The sequence below is a fragment of the Sminthopsis crassicaudata genome, chromosome 1, assembly GCF_048593235.1.
Source record: "Sminthopsis crassicaudata isolate SCR6 chromosome 1, ASM4859323v1, whole genome shotgun sequence".
In the NCBI taxonomy this organism is placed as follows: Eukaryota; Metazoa; Chordata; class Mammalia; order Dasyuromorphia; family Dasyuridae; genus Sminthopsis; species Sminthopsis crassicaudata.
In genome coordinates, this window is record NC_133617.1 from 548,339,850 (window position 1) to 548,355,199 (window position 15,350).

The 15,350-nt window shown below is 34.8% G+C and overlaps 1 protein-coding gene across 4 annotated transcripts; it reads left to right on the forward strand.

The window, feature by feature from the left end:
* The first annotated feature begins 350 nt into the window (after positions 1 to 350).
* Positions 351 to 15,058, forward strand: LOC141550900 (uncharacterized). 4 transcript variants are annotated; one of them, XM_074282010.1, is made up of 4 exons: positions 357 to 477; positions 6,517 to 6,544; positions 9,808 to 9,975; positions 11,505 to 15,056. In XM_074282010.1, the coding sequence occupies exons 1-4, from the start codon at positions 470 to 472 to the stop codon at positions 11,553 to 11,555; spliced, it is 255 nt and encodes an 84-aa protein (XP_074138111.1). In that variant the 5' UTR covers positions 357 to 469; the 3' UTR covers positions 11,556 to 15,056. The 4 variants fall into 4 exon arrangements, 3 of the variants coding, with proteins under 3 accessions (XP_074138111.1, XP_074138110.1, XP_074138109.1); XM_074282009.1 differs by having other exon boundaries at positions 11,518 to 15,056; XM_074282008.1 differs by having other exon boundaries at positions 9,808 to 15,056.
* The last annotated feature ends 292 nt before the right edge of the window (positions 15,059 to 15,350 follow it).

Sequence of the window (15,350 nt, forward strand, 5' to 3'; positions counted from 1 at the left end):
CATCACATGTCTATTAGAATTAGCCTGAATCACTTCACTGTTGAAAAGAGCCAAGATCATCAGAGCTGATTATCACAAAATGATTTAAGTTTTGTATTTGTAATCCCAGCAGTTAGCATAATATATGACCCACAATGGATGTTTAATAAATGCTTATAGAATTGAATTAAATCATCTATCATATTCTGATGAAACTGTAAGATCAAAGTTGGTTAGATACTCAATAGCATGGATTGCAGAGTAATAATAGTACTGCATATTTTAAAAAGTGCTTAAAGATTCATAGGATGCTCTCTACACAACAACTGTGTTGAATAGTGCTGATATTATTTCCCCTATTTTATTTTTCAGGGGACTTCCTTTCAGCCTCGTCAATGTTGCCAGCTAGCAAGTGACAGTTTGGTGACTATAAAATACTGCTTGGTTGGTAGTCACATCCTGACTTTTCTGTGGTTATATCAGAAACATCATGAATAAGTGAGTATTTTTTCTTTTGAATCTCGGAGTAGAAGGAGGTTTTACCAATAAAATAACCGTTCTAATGAAAGAGGCAGAGTGGTTCCATGGAAAAACACATTCTGATTTTGAATCTGAGTTCCTGATTTTAAATCCTGGGTTTGCCAACTTCTTACCTCTGTCATCTTATATAAATCACGAAATATCTCATGGCTTCAGATTTCTGTTGTGTTCAGCTAGAGGATGGGACTAGTTGATTTTTAAAGTCCCTTGCTAGCAAATCCAAGTTAAATATCTAGTGCTAGAGTTTACTAATATTTTTCCCTCTTCTGGTTTTAATTACAATAGAACGCAGCTTGCCACCATCCTCTGTATATGGGTATTCTTTTCCTTTCAGAAGTTTCTAAATAGTTACATAAATAAAATAACATTTTAAATGCACAAAGCAAATATATTATTTAACAGTCTTTTGGGGAATTTTTTTTTTTGGTTACATATAACATTTTTTGAATTTTGAAATAATCTCAGCAAACACATGGTTAAGTGAAACAAATTCTCATATTAGCTATGCCTTAACATGCATATTTTATTTTATATTTTATATATTTTAAAAATATTTTATATTTAAATTTAAATCCATCACCTTTTTGACAGGAGATGGCATAATTCATCTTTAGTCCTCTTGACTTGTAGTTTTAATCAGAATTCCAAAGTTCTTAGAGAATCCTTTTGGAAAGTGAAGGATTCTTTTGAAAAATGAATAAAAACTTTTTTTTTATTTCTGTATAAAATTAAGTTTTTCGCTAAGATCTTGGCATTTTTTACTTGATTTATAGTATAGTAAAAATATATTTTAAAAATCATACTTTCAAGATTGAGGGCTTCATAAGTTGTGCTTTTTTTTTTCCCCACCTAATGATTTCTTAAGTTGTAACTTCAAAAAGTCAGTCTTCAGCTAATGGATTTCTCTAAAACATAGTTAGGTAGGTTTTCAGGTGAAAAACATATGTCCTTTGACTGAAGACTTGATGCATTTTTTAGCCTGATAGTTCTTTTGGAGTCTTTGCTTCTTTGACAGCATTTGAAAAACCAAGGTCATTTTCAATGAGACAATGGAGTAGGATTATAGTTTAAAAAAACCCAAACAAACCAAACCTATAAGTTATCTTCTATGAGATTGAGAATTGTATGTCTCTTAAAATATACTACTCCTAACCTAGTTGAAATAGAAGGGTCAAAACAATATTTATTAATCTTTGCAAAGTCAAGCATTCTCCCCATTTGGAAAATAACATTTCTGTCAAAGATCAAATTGTTAAAAGGTTATTTATGCTTTTGAAAAGAAGAAAACAAATGTGGCCTCTTTGCTTTTGCTAATACCTTTCAGAAATGCTCTATTTATCAACTGAGTTTTTTACAAGCATGGTTTTAGGAAGAAAATCAGCTAAACAGTATTCATAAGCTCCTGTCTTCCCTTCTTATGCTCCACTTACTTTTCTTAATGGTTTTACTTTCCCAGTAAATTAGCAAAATAATTTTTCCTCCCAGGTTTGTATGGATTTAATTTGGGCACAACTTTAAGACTAAATAATGAATATCTAATGCTGGAATTTCAAGAAAATCAGTAGAAAATGAAATATAAATATCTTGTCTGACCAGAATGGGGAAATCTTGCAAGTGTCCTTGAAACCACTCTGTGATCAATTGATCTAATATCTAGGTACAGAGAAACAAAGGAGGAAGGAGAACTAGTGCCATAAATGATGAGATGTGAGCAGTAAGAGACTGGAAGGAAACTAGGTATAATGAAAGATGAGATAGTCCAAGTAAGATTCCATATGGAGAAAGAGAGAAGGGAGGTTTTATTAGTATAGACAAGGTCCTATGGAGTAAGGTTTTGCTTTTGTTTAGAGATTGGGTGGCTGTTGGAAATGAGAAGTTCCCTACTTAGCAGTTTCTGGTGGCTCATAGACCCCTAGAGAGTTATCATTTTATTTTGAAAAAAACCTGACTTAGAGAGAAAATACTGCTTATTTTGAAGAGTGGGGATTAGGCTGTGCTAAAATTGCTTTGGAATATTGCTGCTTGACTAGATATAATTGAAAATGGTTATTATCCTATAAGTATTTTATAATGCATAGTGAAATGTGCCCTGAACTTAACCTCTCCAGCATAGTCCATACATTTCTTAGCTATGCAGAGCAAAGGACTGAGCAAATTTCATGCTCCTGGATATAAACACCACAGAATTCATTAAAGAGGGAGACTGGGCCAGCGGCACTCTCACTTGTAAGAGATCTGAGTACTAAGCCATATGCTGTGTCTACATGATAAGAAATCAATCAGTCACTTCAATCCAAAAAATCAAGTCACTGGAAAAATCTGTTTAAGTGGTGTGGTATCATATAACTAAAGCAACTCATAGATGACTGGGTTTTTATTTGTCAGTGTTTGAATCAAATAGATAAACAATAATGCCCCATTGCTGATGTTTTGTTGCTTGTTTCACCTCTTGATTTTAGGTCTCTGCATACAAAATTGTAGCAATATGAAAAATTCAAGTAAACCTGAAAAAGAATAGTCATTGCATACTTTATAGTACTTCTCACTAGTCTCAACCATGGAAATAGTTAAAAATTACTGTTAATATCAGTAATTCTCTATCATTTTCCAGGTGTCTGGGACACTTGGTTCTCTATATTGACAAGTTAGGAATGGTTGCAATAATTGCATTAATAATTTCATTCCATTCCAAGTAATTTACTATAAGTATACAGATATACTATTCCTATAAGGCACATAATATTGTAAGTAGAGTTTGTGTAGTGAATTACTTCATTCTTCATGTAGAATTGAAGGATCTTTTACTCTGATTGGACCCTAATATTATTTAATATAGACTAGCTATAGAGGTTAAGGTTATTCCAAGTACTTCCATTTGACTGGCAATAGTACAATACAATAACATCTTTTCTATGTACTTATATATCAAGTCAAATCAAGAAGCATTTATATAGCTTTGTGTAAGACTTTGTGCTAGCATCAGATCTCTTACTAAACAATGGGTATATGAAAATAAACAAAAATTAAGGAAGACAGGAAAGAAGAAATAGAAGAAGGAAGAAAGGAAACAAAGAAGGAAGAAAAAGGCAGTCCATGCTCTTGAGGAGCTTACTTTCTAATGGGAGAAGAGAATACAAAAAAGGGAGATGAAAAGTTTTAGAGAGAAATGGTAGAAAAGTAAAAAGAATGACAGATGGTCTGTATAAAAACTTCCAAGAACTCATATTATTCAAGTCCATGATAACACCATTAATTCCCTATTACAACTGTCAGGTGGGGTCTTCCACTCATCCCCAATGCTTATCAAAATCTCTGCTACATAATAAGTGCTTGTTGACTAATTGTCAAAGCTTTTGATAGAAAAAAGAGTTTGCATGGGAAACCAATGGCTTAATAGTAACTTAATTGTCCTTTAGGATGTTTCCCCTATCACTGAATGCCATATCCATATGGTGTTTCTTCATGGTGCTATAGCTAGAAGACCCTGAGCTTAAGGAAACTTCAGACATCACCCCAAATGGCCTTATTCCGATTATTTCTTAAATGTATAGATAGTTTACTGGCTCAGAAATGAGGTAGGGAATGGCTTTGGTGATGTCTCTAGTTTGAGGAGCTCAGAAGCCCAATTCTAGATATATCAATAGCATTTTGCTAACACCCTCATAAGTTGATGATGGCTTCTTTTGGACAACCTTTTAAGACTAATCACACAGTTTCTGAGGTATACTCTTTCTTTATAGGGCAATGAAAATATTTGATATGATTTGCTACTGGATGCTATGCTCTTAGAGCTGTGTAGATGTTGAGTAATGTGCTCAGAATAAGAGCACTTGTGTTCTAGAGAGAAGCTTCAAAAGCTGATATGAAAAGAAACCTAGATGCAATGATGACTATTGAAAGTGATGGTGATGTATTTTCCCCTTCAAGATCTACAGGAAAAGAGAGAAGACAATGGATCTTGTAGAGATATAGCTCTGACAGCTCACCTATGTGACTCTCATGAGTCCAAATGGTGGGTACTCCCCATAGCTCTGTCTTGGGCTCTTTATCTTTCCTTAAATGTCTCTCTCCTGGCGACACCATTGAGCTCCCATGGGTTTAATGACTATCTCTGTGCATACAACACAAAGATTTATATACTCAGCTACTATTTTTCATCTAAACTTCAGGATCACATTACTAATTCCTATTTGACATTTCAAATCAGATGCTTCACAGATATTTCAAGATGAACATATCTAAAACATATCCAAAATACCTTTCCATTTAAACTCACCTTTTCCCCAAACTTCTCTATTTTTTCTGCCTCAAAGGTACTGATATTTTTCTAGTCTCCCAGGTTTTCCATGAATACCAAAGTTTCAGCCCACAAATTCAGTCATATCAGAAATCTTATCATTTCTTCCTCCTCAAAATCTTTCAGAGAAGATGTCTTTTCTCTACTCACACATAAACACTTTCATTCAGAGCCTTGCTAACTTTTATCTATATTATTGCCAAAAACTCTTGAATGGTCTCATTTCCCCAAGCCTCATTCTACATTTGTCTATCCTATACACTGCTTCCTAAGTAATTTTCCTTTAAGCACAGATCTAACTGTCCTTTTCATATTCAAATATACTCCAGTAGCTTCTTATTACTTATAAGATAAAATAAAACCCCGCTTAACATTTAAATCCCTTTATAATCAAGTCACAGTATATCTTTTAACCCTCCTAAACATTTTTTTTTGCCCCCAACACACTATGACCCATTTCCATGTTTTTACATCCGTTTTCCTTCATGCTTAGAATGCATTCCTCTTTATTTTTGTTCAGTCATGACCCTTTAATGGGGATTTTCTTGGCAAAGATACTGGAGTGGTTAGCCTTTTCCTTCTCCATCTCATTTTAAGTTAATTTAAGTTAAGGAGCTGAAGCAGTGTCAAGTGAGTTTCTGCAGTTAGAAAGTGTTTGAGGCCAGCTTTGAACTCAGAAAGATGAATCTTCTTGATTTCAGGCTTGTCACTATATATACTCTGTTGCCTGTACATTTGCTCCTTTCATGAATTTTATGAATCTCTCTTTATTTTTGCCTGAAAGAATCCCTCTTTTTCTTCCAAAGTTCACCTACCTATTAGTATTCTCCTTCTCTAATCACCTTAAATCCGACTATTTATATTTGCATTTATTATCTTTATACATTTTTTGAATATACTTATATATGTACTTCTCTCTCCCATTAAGATGCAAACTCCTTGAGAAGAGGGAATTTTATTTTTTGTTTTTGTATTCTCTGTATCTAGCCCAGTGATTGCCACATAGTAAGTGCTTAATATATATTTACTGATTGGTAATCTTTTCTGTTTTTTAACTATTAACTTATTTAACTATTTTTTTTCCTGAGGCAAATGGGGTTAAAACAATTGCCCAGGTCACACAGCTACTGGAAATATTAAGTGTCTGAGACCAGATTTGAATTCAGGTCTTCTTGACTTCAGGACTGGTGCTCTATTCACTGTGTCACTTACCTGTCCTTATCAAATGCTTTTGAAGATTACTATCTTAAAATAAAGCTTGGGTTAATTTTTTCCATTATTTCTTCTTTTATTATATCCCCCTCATTAGAATAAATTAACAGAAACTGTAAAAAAGCATTTTTGACATTCTGGACATTTCTTTCTGTAAAATGATTTTCTATTTCTAAAGATATCCACTGAATAATATTGTATATCATTAAATATTTATTATTATTATTGCCTTTTATTTATTATTATTATTACTGCCTTTTGTTATTGTTATTTTGCCTGTTACATTAACACAACTAATTATAAAAATATAACTGATTCTCCCATTATTTAAGTCCCCCTTTATTTTTATTGAGTGTTTTATAATTTTTCTAGAACTATCTAAAATAATAGCAGGGAAGGTAGCATTCTTATTTTAATATTTTTTGAGCTATGATTTTCTTTTAAAAATAAATTTTTATTGATCTTTTTTTTTTTTCATTTCTTTTTAGATCACCTAGATGTGGAAGTGCCTGGAAGGTAGAAGGAAACATTCGAGTAAAAGATAATGAATTTTCTTTTGAACATATTGAGTTTCAGATTTCTATGAGTTACTTATATGCTTTGAAATATCTGAAAGGTGAATGCAGGATATTAACTCAGAAGAGAGATTAGGACTGAATAGATAGATATAGGAATTACCTGTATAGAGATGATAATTAAACCCATGGGAGATGGTGAAATTACCAAGTGATAATTGATATGATTTTTCAATACTTTTCTGAATTTTATTAATTTTATCTTTCCTCACAACATAGTAATATTCTTTTGCACAATTTGATGAGTTGGTTTCTCAATTGATAGACATATTTATTTCCTGTAAAACTTTCTCGTGTCTCTCTACTATTAATTTTTTTTCCCATCAATACTCATTAGTGAGATTGTTTTTCTCTTTCTGCTTCTAGTTTTGCCAAAATATCTAGGCCATATTTATCTCATTACAAAAGGAAGGAAGTCTTTTTTCTCTATTTTTGAAAACAATTTTTTGGGATAGTTATTTTTCTCATTAAATGATAGAATTTACTTCAGTTTGGAGGTGCAGTAAATAGTGTTGGACCTGAGTTCAAAATTGACTTCAGATTTTTACTAGCTATGTGACCCGTGTCAAGTCGCTTAACCCTGTTCATTTTAGTTTTCTCATCTGTAATATGAACTTGAGAAGAAAGTGGCAATATACTCCAGTGTCTTTCCTAAGAAAATCCCAAATGGATTCATAAAGAGTTGGACACTGTTGAAATACAAAAAAAAAGAATTTATTTATAAATTTATTAGGCCAGGTTTTTTTTTGTTTTGTTTTTTGTTTTTTTTGTTTTTTTGCCTCCACCCCTTCACTGCCTCCTCTTTGGAAACTGATTTGTGGCTTGCTTGATTTAGTTTTATGATGCTTTCTGATGTTCATTTATTGTTTGTTAGTTTAAGTATTTTATGCTTTCAATCAATCAGTCAATAAACATTTATTAAACACTTTCTAAGTGCCAGACACTCTGCTAGACAATAGGGATACAAAAAGAAGCAAAAGAAAGCCCCTGGGCTCAAGGATCTTACAATCATATGGGGGAGAAAACATGCAAACAAATATATACAAAGTGAGCTACAAAATGTACTGCCGGAGAAACTGAAGCAAGATAGAGATTAAAAGTTTTTAATATTTTATTTGAAAGGGAGAGATTGTACTGGGGGCATGCTGCCCCAGGGCTGATGTCCAAAGCATGAAGTATATATATACACATGACTCCGCACAGGAGGTAGACTGAGGCAGGGGCAGAGTCAGAGCACTGAGATCAGGAACGGGACTATCAATCTGGTTTTGATGGTGGGGAGGGATGCATTGGACGTTCTGATGTCTAAGCTAGAAGATCTTTATCCTTATCAAAAATCCTGATGATTAACAGAGAGGGATGGTATTGTAGGATTGAGCAGAACAATTCAGGAAAACTGAGGCAAGACAATTTAAGGAAACTGAGTCAGGGCAACTAGGGAAATTGAATCAAAACAATAAAAGGAAACTGTGGCACAACACATACAGGATAAATTGGAAATAATTGAAAGAGGAAAATTACTAGAATTAAATAGAGTTAGTGAAGGCTTCCTGTAGAAGGTGAAATTTTAGTTGGGACTTAAAGCAAATCAGGGAGGTCAAGTAGTCACTGGAAGAAGAGAATGGAGGAGAGGGGAGGGACAAGAGAAAATGCTAGGAGGAAAGAAATTAACTGTTTTATTTGTGGAACATCCAAGAATCCAGTGTTACTTCAGGGAGTAAGATATAAGAAAGTTGGAAAGATAAGACAACTAAATTATGAAGAGCTCTGAATACCAAATAATACCAAATAGAGGATTTTAAATTTTCTTCTGGAGGTAATAGGGAGTTTGTTGAATAGGTGACTTGATTGAATCTATTTTAGGAAAAAAATATTTTATTGAATGGAGAATGGATTGGAGTGAGAAGAGACTTGAGGCAGGGGAACCTACCAGTAAGCTATTGAATAAACAAGGTGTGGGAATTCACTATTGTCTGTATGAACATTATTGTGTTGGAGAGAAAGGAATATGTGAGAAAAATACAGCAAAGGTGAAACTGATAAGTCTTGGTTATAGCTTGGTTATGGGGGTTGAGAGATGGTGAAGAAGGCAGGATAACTACTAGGTTGTGAGTCTGAGGTACTGGGAAGACAGCGTTGTTCTATCAGCTTAGATGATTGTTAGAAGGTTATTTTTTAAGTCCTTTAGTTTTGTTAATAAGAATTATCATGTTTTTATTTTTTGATTTCTCTATTTCTTCACAAAATAATTTCTTTTATATATGAAAGTTAAACCTTCTAAAGCATTATGCCACATTCTTGCTCAACTATCTGAATTAATTCCTTATTCCCTATAATTTGAATCTAGTCTATTTAGCATAAAGGCCTTTTGTCACTTTGTCCCTTTTCTAGTCATTCATCTCTTCAATGATTTTCTTTATTCTGCTTCACTTTCAAAAAATATATCAGATTTTATGCATCTTTTACATATTTACCTTTTGATTTTTTCAGGTACTAAGAATTTAGTTTTTCCCTTTTACTCCCCTCTTTTGAAATGAAAAGGAAAGGAAATGCCCATATTTGCTTGGTCCAAAAATGTGTGTACCTTCAATATTAGTTTATTATCTCTTTTTTAGCAGATGGGTAGGTAGCATTCTTCATAATCAGTCATCTGAGATGATGATTAATTATTAAGTTGATCAGACTTCTTGTCTTTCAAAATTCTTCATTTTTATAGTGTTGATATCATTGTTCTCCTGGTTCTGATTACTTTTTACTACCTCATGTCATGAAGTGTTCATAGTTTTTCTGGAAGCATTTCTTTCATTATTTCATTTTTATAAATTAGTCCTTGATTAGAAGAACTTGCTTCAAAGATATTTTTTTCTCCAGTGCACTTCTTTACTGCCTCATAGACTGCTGGAGCCCCTGCCCCACACCCCAAATACCAAGAACTGATAAGCAATACAGTGAAGCATGAGAACATCCTGCCATAAAATATCACAAGGTCACACATATCAACCACCAGATGTTCCTTAACCACCAAACGTTCCCCTAGTCACGTAGTCACAGAACTGTTTTTTCAAACCTATACTCTGGAAACATATATAAGCTTTGTACTTTCCTCCAATAAATGAGCTATTCTGCTTTGCACAGAGTTGTCTCCGCCTCTTGCTTTCTTCACCCATTCCCAGGTTGTTGTTGCCTTACTAGCTTTGCTTACAGGTTGACACGCGGCTTCAGATTTCCTTAGTTCGAGACCCGCAGGTCGGGTCAATTGGCACCCTCGAACAGGGACCTGAAGATTCGTGGCAGCCCGGCATATCGGCGAGGAGAAGGAATGGACCCGTCTGGCCAGACCCCCCTACTTCAGCAATCAAAAGACTGCGAACGGTGAGTATGCCATCTGCCGCATTCATGGGTTCCCAACTCTCTAAAGAACAAGCTTTTATAAAAGATCTTAAAGAAAGCTTTAGAGAAAGAGGCTTAAAAGTTAAGAAAAAGGATCTTATAAAATTCTTTATCTATATTGACAAAATTTGTCCCTGGTTTATAATAAACGGTCCAGAAATACACCCCGCTAAGTGGCAGAGAGTAGGTTGTGATCTGAATGAAGTTCTTAAACGAGAAGGACCTGATTCCGTCCCCATAAATGTTTTCCCTTATTGGACTTTAATCAATGAAGTTGTAGAAAGTGCCGCTTCTGACGGCGGAATAAGACAATTAATTATCAATGCAGAATCTTATCTACGGCTGCTGTCTTGTGCTGCTTCTATGCAATCCCTTTCCACACATTGCCTCTTAAAATTCCCTCTACAAAAATGAACAGAGAAAGACGCGCTCCTTGATTTTTAGAATCAAGAAGAAGCAAACAGCCTGACTGCTTAGATGCAGTTAGATGAGGCATGGGACAAAAAATAGTTAAAGCCCATATCAAGCCAACAGATTCAGGAGTATATGCTTCACAATTATATAAACTCTGTAAAAAGAATGGAGTGGATCTTAACTTAAAAGCATGCAGAGCCTGGATAGAAAAAATAGAGCTCTGTGTCTGTCTGTGTATGTTTGTCTGCTTTGAATTTTTTGTTCTGTGTTAAAAGTTAGCAAGCTCATAAGAGATAAGAATTCAGCCTCTGTGTTACAGTCTTAGAAAAATAACAGGCTGAATTGTGGAAATTGAAATTCATTCAGAATAGTAATTCTTTCAGAGTGGTTCAAAATGTATTGGTCTTAAAAATTGTTTGTGATTTTAAACTTTTTAACCTGTTGTACCAATTTGTAAGTAAAACAAAAGAAAAAACTTGACTATTTTAAACTGGTGGGAAAGTTTTCTCTGAAAAGTAGATTTTCAAAGCCTGCTAAAGGGGAGTAACGGCATTACAATCTTATCTGCTTAATACCGCCTGGGAAGCTTCTTACTAGTGGCCTTGAAGCACTCAGGCAGGAAAAAAAAAAAAGGGGTGATTAAAGACAAGGGACAAGAGAGATTGATTTACAAAAGCAATTAATAGTTTAAATGAAGCACCTACTCAGAAGAGTTATTGGTTTGGAAGTGTTTAAAATATGTCAGAGAAAGTTTGAACAAGCAGGCATTGGGAAGAGAGAAACAGAGAAATGGGACAGGAGAATAAAGGTGATTTAAGAAGGATTTATTAGTGGGAGCAAATGATTTCAAGAAGAAATCAGTGGGGAAAAGAAGGAACTTGTTGGAAAAGGTAGTCACGGAGAGGTGACTGTGAGACGGAACGTATTTTTGCAGGGGTAGAGCAGCAATAGGAAGCTGCAGCTGTTTCTGGTTGAAGAAAGCAAACTGATTTAAAGGGATTCAAAATTCTTCCTTGTATCCAATATTTGAAACCAAGGATTTGTTTTTAAGGAAATATGTTATGTCTTTAACATCTGAAAACTTTACAACTAAACAGGCTTATTGCTCAGACTCCTCCCTTAGGATTTCAACAGTGCATGAGTTCTAGCTTGGAGACGGGGTCCTGGTTGGGACATGGAAGGAGGACAAGCTGACCCTGAGCTGGAAAGGATTGATCCAGATCCAGATACAGCAGTGCTACATAGGAAAGAGAGTGGACTCTGAGGGTGTGGACTTCCCAACTGAATGCAGAGAACAAGCTGAGACAAACATTGAAAAGCAACTGATGAACTGTGCATGTAAAATCTTGATAGCGGTATTGAAACCTCACTATTAGATAAAATATCTATTACTGACACCTCCCCCTCCTACAAAACATCCTCCATCAATCATAAGAGTTCCTAAAAATTTGTACCAATAATGTAACTTTTCCTCCTCTGATGAATTGTGTTAGAAAGAAAAGAACCTGGTATGACACTTTATTTGGTGGTGCTGGAACTGGTTTGGATATAGTTAATTCAATAGACCTTGAGAACTTGGCCAGTAGACTGCGCAGTGCTGGACAAGATGTTTCTCAGGCTTTTACTGTAAATGCTCAATAGTTGCCTACGACGATCCTACTCCACCAAAATACTTTAAAATATCAAGGCCAATTTCTACAGATTTTTAATGATAGTATTATTACTAGTTTGGGTTTTATTGGAAATATTAGTAAATTATTTAAGTGGACCAAATGCTCTTTACAAAATATGTATACCTAGATACAAAAAGAAAATGCTCAGAGATTGTTGCAATGTGGGATTATATGTTTAATTTACCAGAAGCATGGAAAAACAATGACCTGAAAATGCTATGTGTACTTCTTTTTGGTGTACTGGAACTATTGTGTATTGTCAAGTTAAGATATGGGCTGTTATGTGTTAATTTCATGTGTTACCTTTTGTCTTACCTAATTACTTTGCTTTACTTCATATATATGGATATCCTAAACAGATCTTTAGTTATGAAGAAACTATTAGAGTCTAATCAGCGCACATTAAATGAACATCGAATACAGACTCTTATAGCTGCAGGACAAGTTATCGAGGCCTCTCATTTAGTAACATCGGATACTAACCACCATTGGTATGATTTCTTATTTAGATCAGGTAGCGCTACCATTTATTTTAATAGTTTAGCTATACCCATAGTATTATTATTACTCTTTCTAGTTATATTATGTATGTGTAATTGTCTTATGTATTGGAAAATGAAATTAATTTACTCTAATTTCACCCCACTAGCTCAGTCCTCTTATTATTTTCGTGATCTTAAGGCCAAATGATTAAGAAATTTAATATTTCATAGTAGGATTATAAGCTCACTCAAATCTAACAGGCCTCAGCTTCCAAATTATGGGAACTTGACCGTTCCATGAACTCTGTATATTTTTGACACTAGATGATAGGAACTAGCCATTCCTAGAGATGTTTGTGCTCCAGAGAAGAGTGGCTCCCTCCCTGGGCATAGACAATTAATAAAGAACTGTCAAGATACAGACGATACGGAATGAGTCAACTAGTGAGGCCCTCCCATACCCCGCACCTGCACAGATGTATGTGCCAAACCCTTATATAATTTTTTGGTAAAAATCCTTCTTTGTCTATAGACATGATAAGAAAATTAACTAGAATGAAACGAGACAGTTCTTTTGATACAGCTATATCAGTGGTTAATTTGGCTCTTAATGTGATAGAGGAAATGCAAATATATCAAATACAACAGGAGGTAGCTTTTTTAGCTGCGAGTCTACCACAATTTATGATAAAAAACAATGCTGCTTGGAGGCACCAAAAAAGTTTGGATCGGATAATGTTAAATAAACTCTCACAGTTATCTGATGTAATGCAAATTGTTGTACATCAATAGGCATTGGCCTTTACTCTCACAAAAATCTTTTTTCCCACCTTTGATAAGAGAGAAGGCAAAATGATATTCATAAGAATTAGTCCCTCAAATTCTAACCTCTAATTGGCTGATAAGCCTTTATAAAAGGCCAGGCTTTCTCATACTCTTGCTAGGGGAGAGAAATACGGAGATGGAGATGCAAAACTTATAATGCACTGGCTGTTCCCTGAAAGGCAGAAAGGTACTGACCTCAGCAACACACGAGCACCGGAAGATCATCAGGACTGTATGCTTGATACCCGTCTCAAATCGGCCTGCAATACATATGGTCATTAGGAATTCTGCCTACCATAGAATAGACAGGACCACCTATGACTCAACGGCCTAACAAAGACAGACAAACTTAACAAAAATTGGTGTTCCCCATAGCTGTTGGTCGCAGTGGACCATCTGACCCTAGGGATAGAAGCCTCTGCTAATCCTCCGCTCTGTTCAGTGCTCTCCTCCCTATGCATAGAATTGAGAAAAACCATAACAACAGGATTATAATAATTAAAATTTCAAATTGGCTAGAGGTGATTCTTCTGAGTCAAAATGCCTTCCCTCATATTTTCTAATTAAAGAAGGGGGACATGCTGGAGCCTCTGCCCCACACCCCAAATACCAAGAACTGATAAGCAATACAGTGAAGCAGGAGAACATCCTGCCATAAAATATCACAAGGTCACACATATCAACCACCAGATGTTCCTTAACCACCAAACGTTCCCCTAGTCACGTAGTCACAGAACTGTATTTTCAAACCTATACTCTGGAAACATATATAAGCCTTGTACTTTCCTCCAAAAAATGAGCTATTCTGCTTTGCACAGAGTAGTCTCCGCCTCTTGCTTTCTTCACCCATTCCCAGGTTGTTGCCTTACTAGCTTTGCTTACAGGTTGACACGCGGCTTCAGATTTCCTTAGTTCGAGACCCGCAGGTCGGGTCAATAGACACATGTTAACTGAGTTCACTATCTCCTGAAGTCTGTCCAAATTCAGGTTTATTGTTTCTGGGACACTATCTGCAGTCCTCTTTTCCTTTTACCATCAATATTTTCCAACATAATTTTTTTCCCCAGTGAGTCTTGCCTTTTTATTATGTGACCAGAATATTTAAGCTGCAGCTTCAGCATTTATCCTTCAAGTGAATAGTCTCAATTAATTTCTTTAAATATTGACTGATGTGATCTCCTTGCTGTCCAAGTGACTCTTAAAAATCTTTTTCAGCAAGACAATTTGAAGGCATTAATTCTGTGGTACTCAGCTTTCCTCATAGTCAAATTCTCAGATCCATATATTATTACTGACAAAACTCCATAGCTTTGACTATACAAAGTTTTGTTTACAAGGTGATGTTTTAGTATACTGTTAAGATTTGCCATAGCTTCCTTTCCAAACTTATTTTAATTTCGCTGAAATGGTCTTTGAACCCCAGATTTTGAAATATGACACTGCTTTCATTTCTTCTTCTATTTTCCACGAAATGATGGGACCAGTTGCCATGATTTTAGATTATTTCTTTTTTTTTTCTTAATGTTAAATGTCAAGTCAGCTTTTATACTTTACTCTTTAATTCTCATAAAAGTCTTTTTTATTTTTCACTTTCTGTCACCAGAGTGGCTTTGACTATATATCTGAAATTATTAGTATTTCTCCTGGCAACCTTAATTCTGATTTTTGACTTATACAGCCTCACATTTCACATGATGTACTCTGCTTATAAATTAAATAAATAAATAATAACTTAATAAGTTAATTAATAAAAAAAGGGAAATAAATATAATGTTTCACGTTCAATTCTTACTGTTGTTTCTTGGCCTGCATACAGGTTCCTTAGGAGACAAGTAAGATAATCTGTTATCATCTTTTGAAGATTTGTCGCATTTTGTTGGGGTCCACATAGTCAAAGGCTGTAGTGTAGTCAAAGAAGCAGAAGTAGATGTTTTTCTGGAACTCACTTGCTGTCTCCACAAAC

What these genes read in the sequence shown, in the direction of transcription:
- LOC141550900 (XM_074282008.1), top strand. An exon ending in GATGTGGAAGTGCCTGGAAG is followed by an intron (nt 6,545 to 9,807) that starts GTAGAAGGAAAC and finishes CTTTGCTTACAG; the next exon opens with GTTGACACGCGGCTTCAGAT.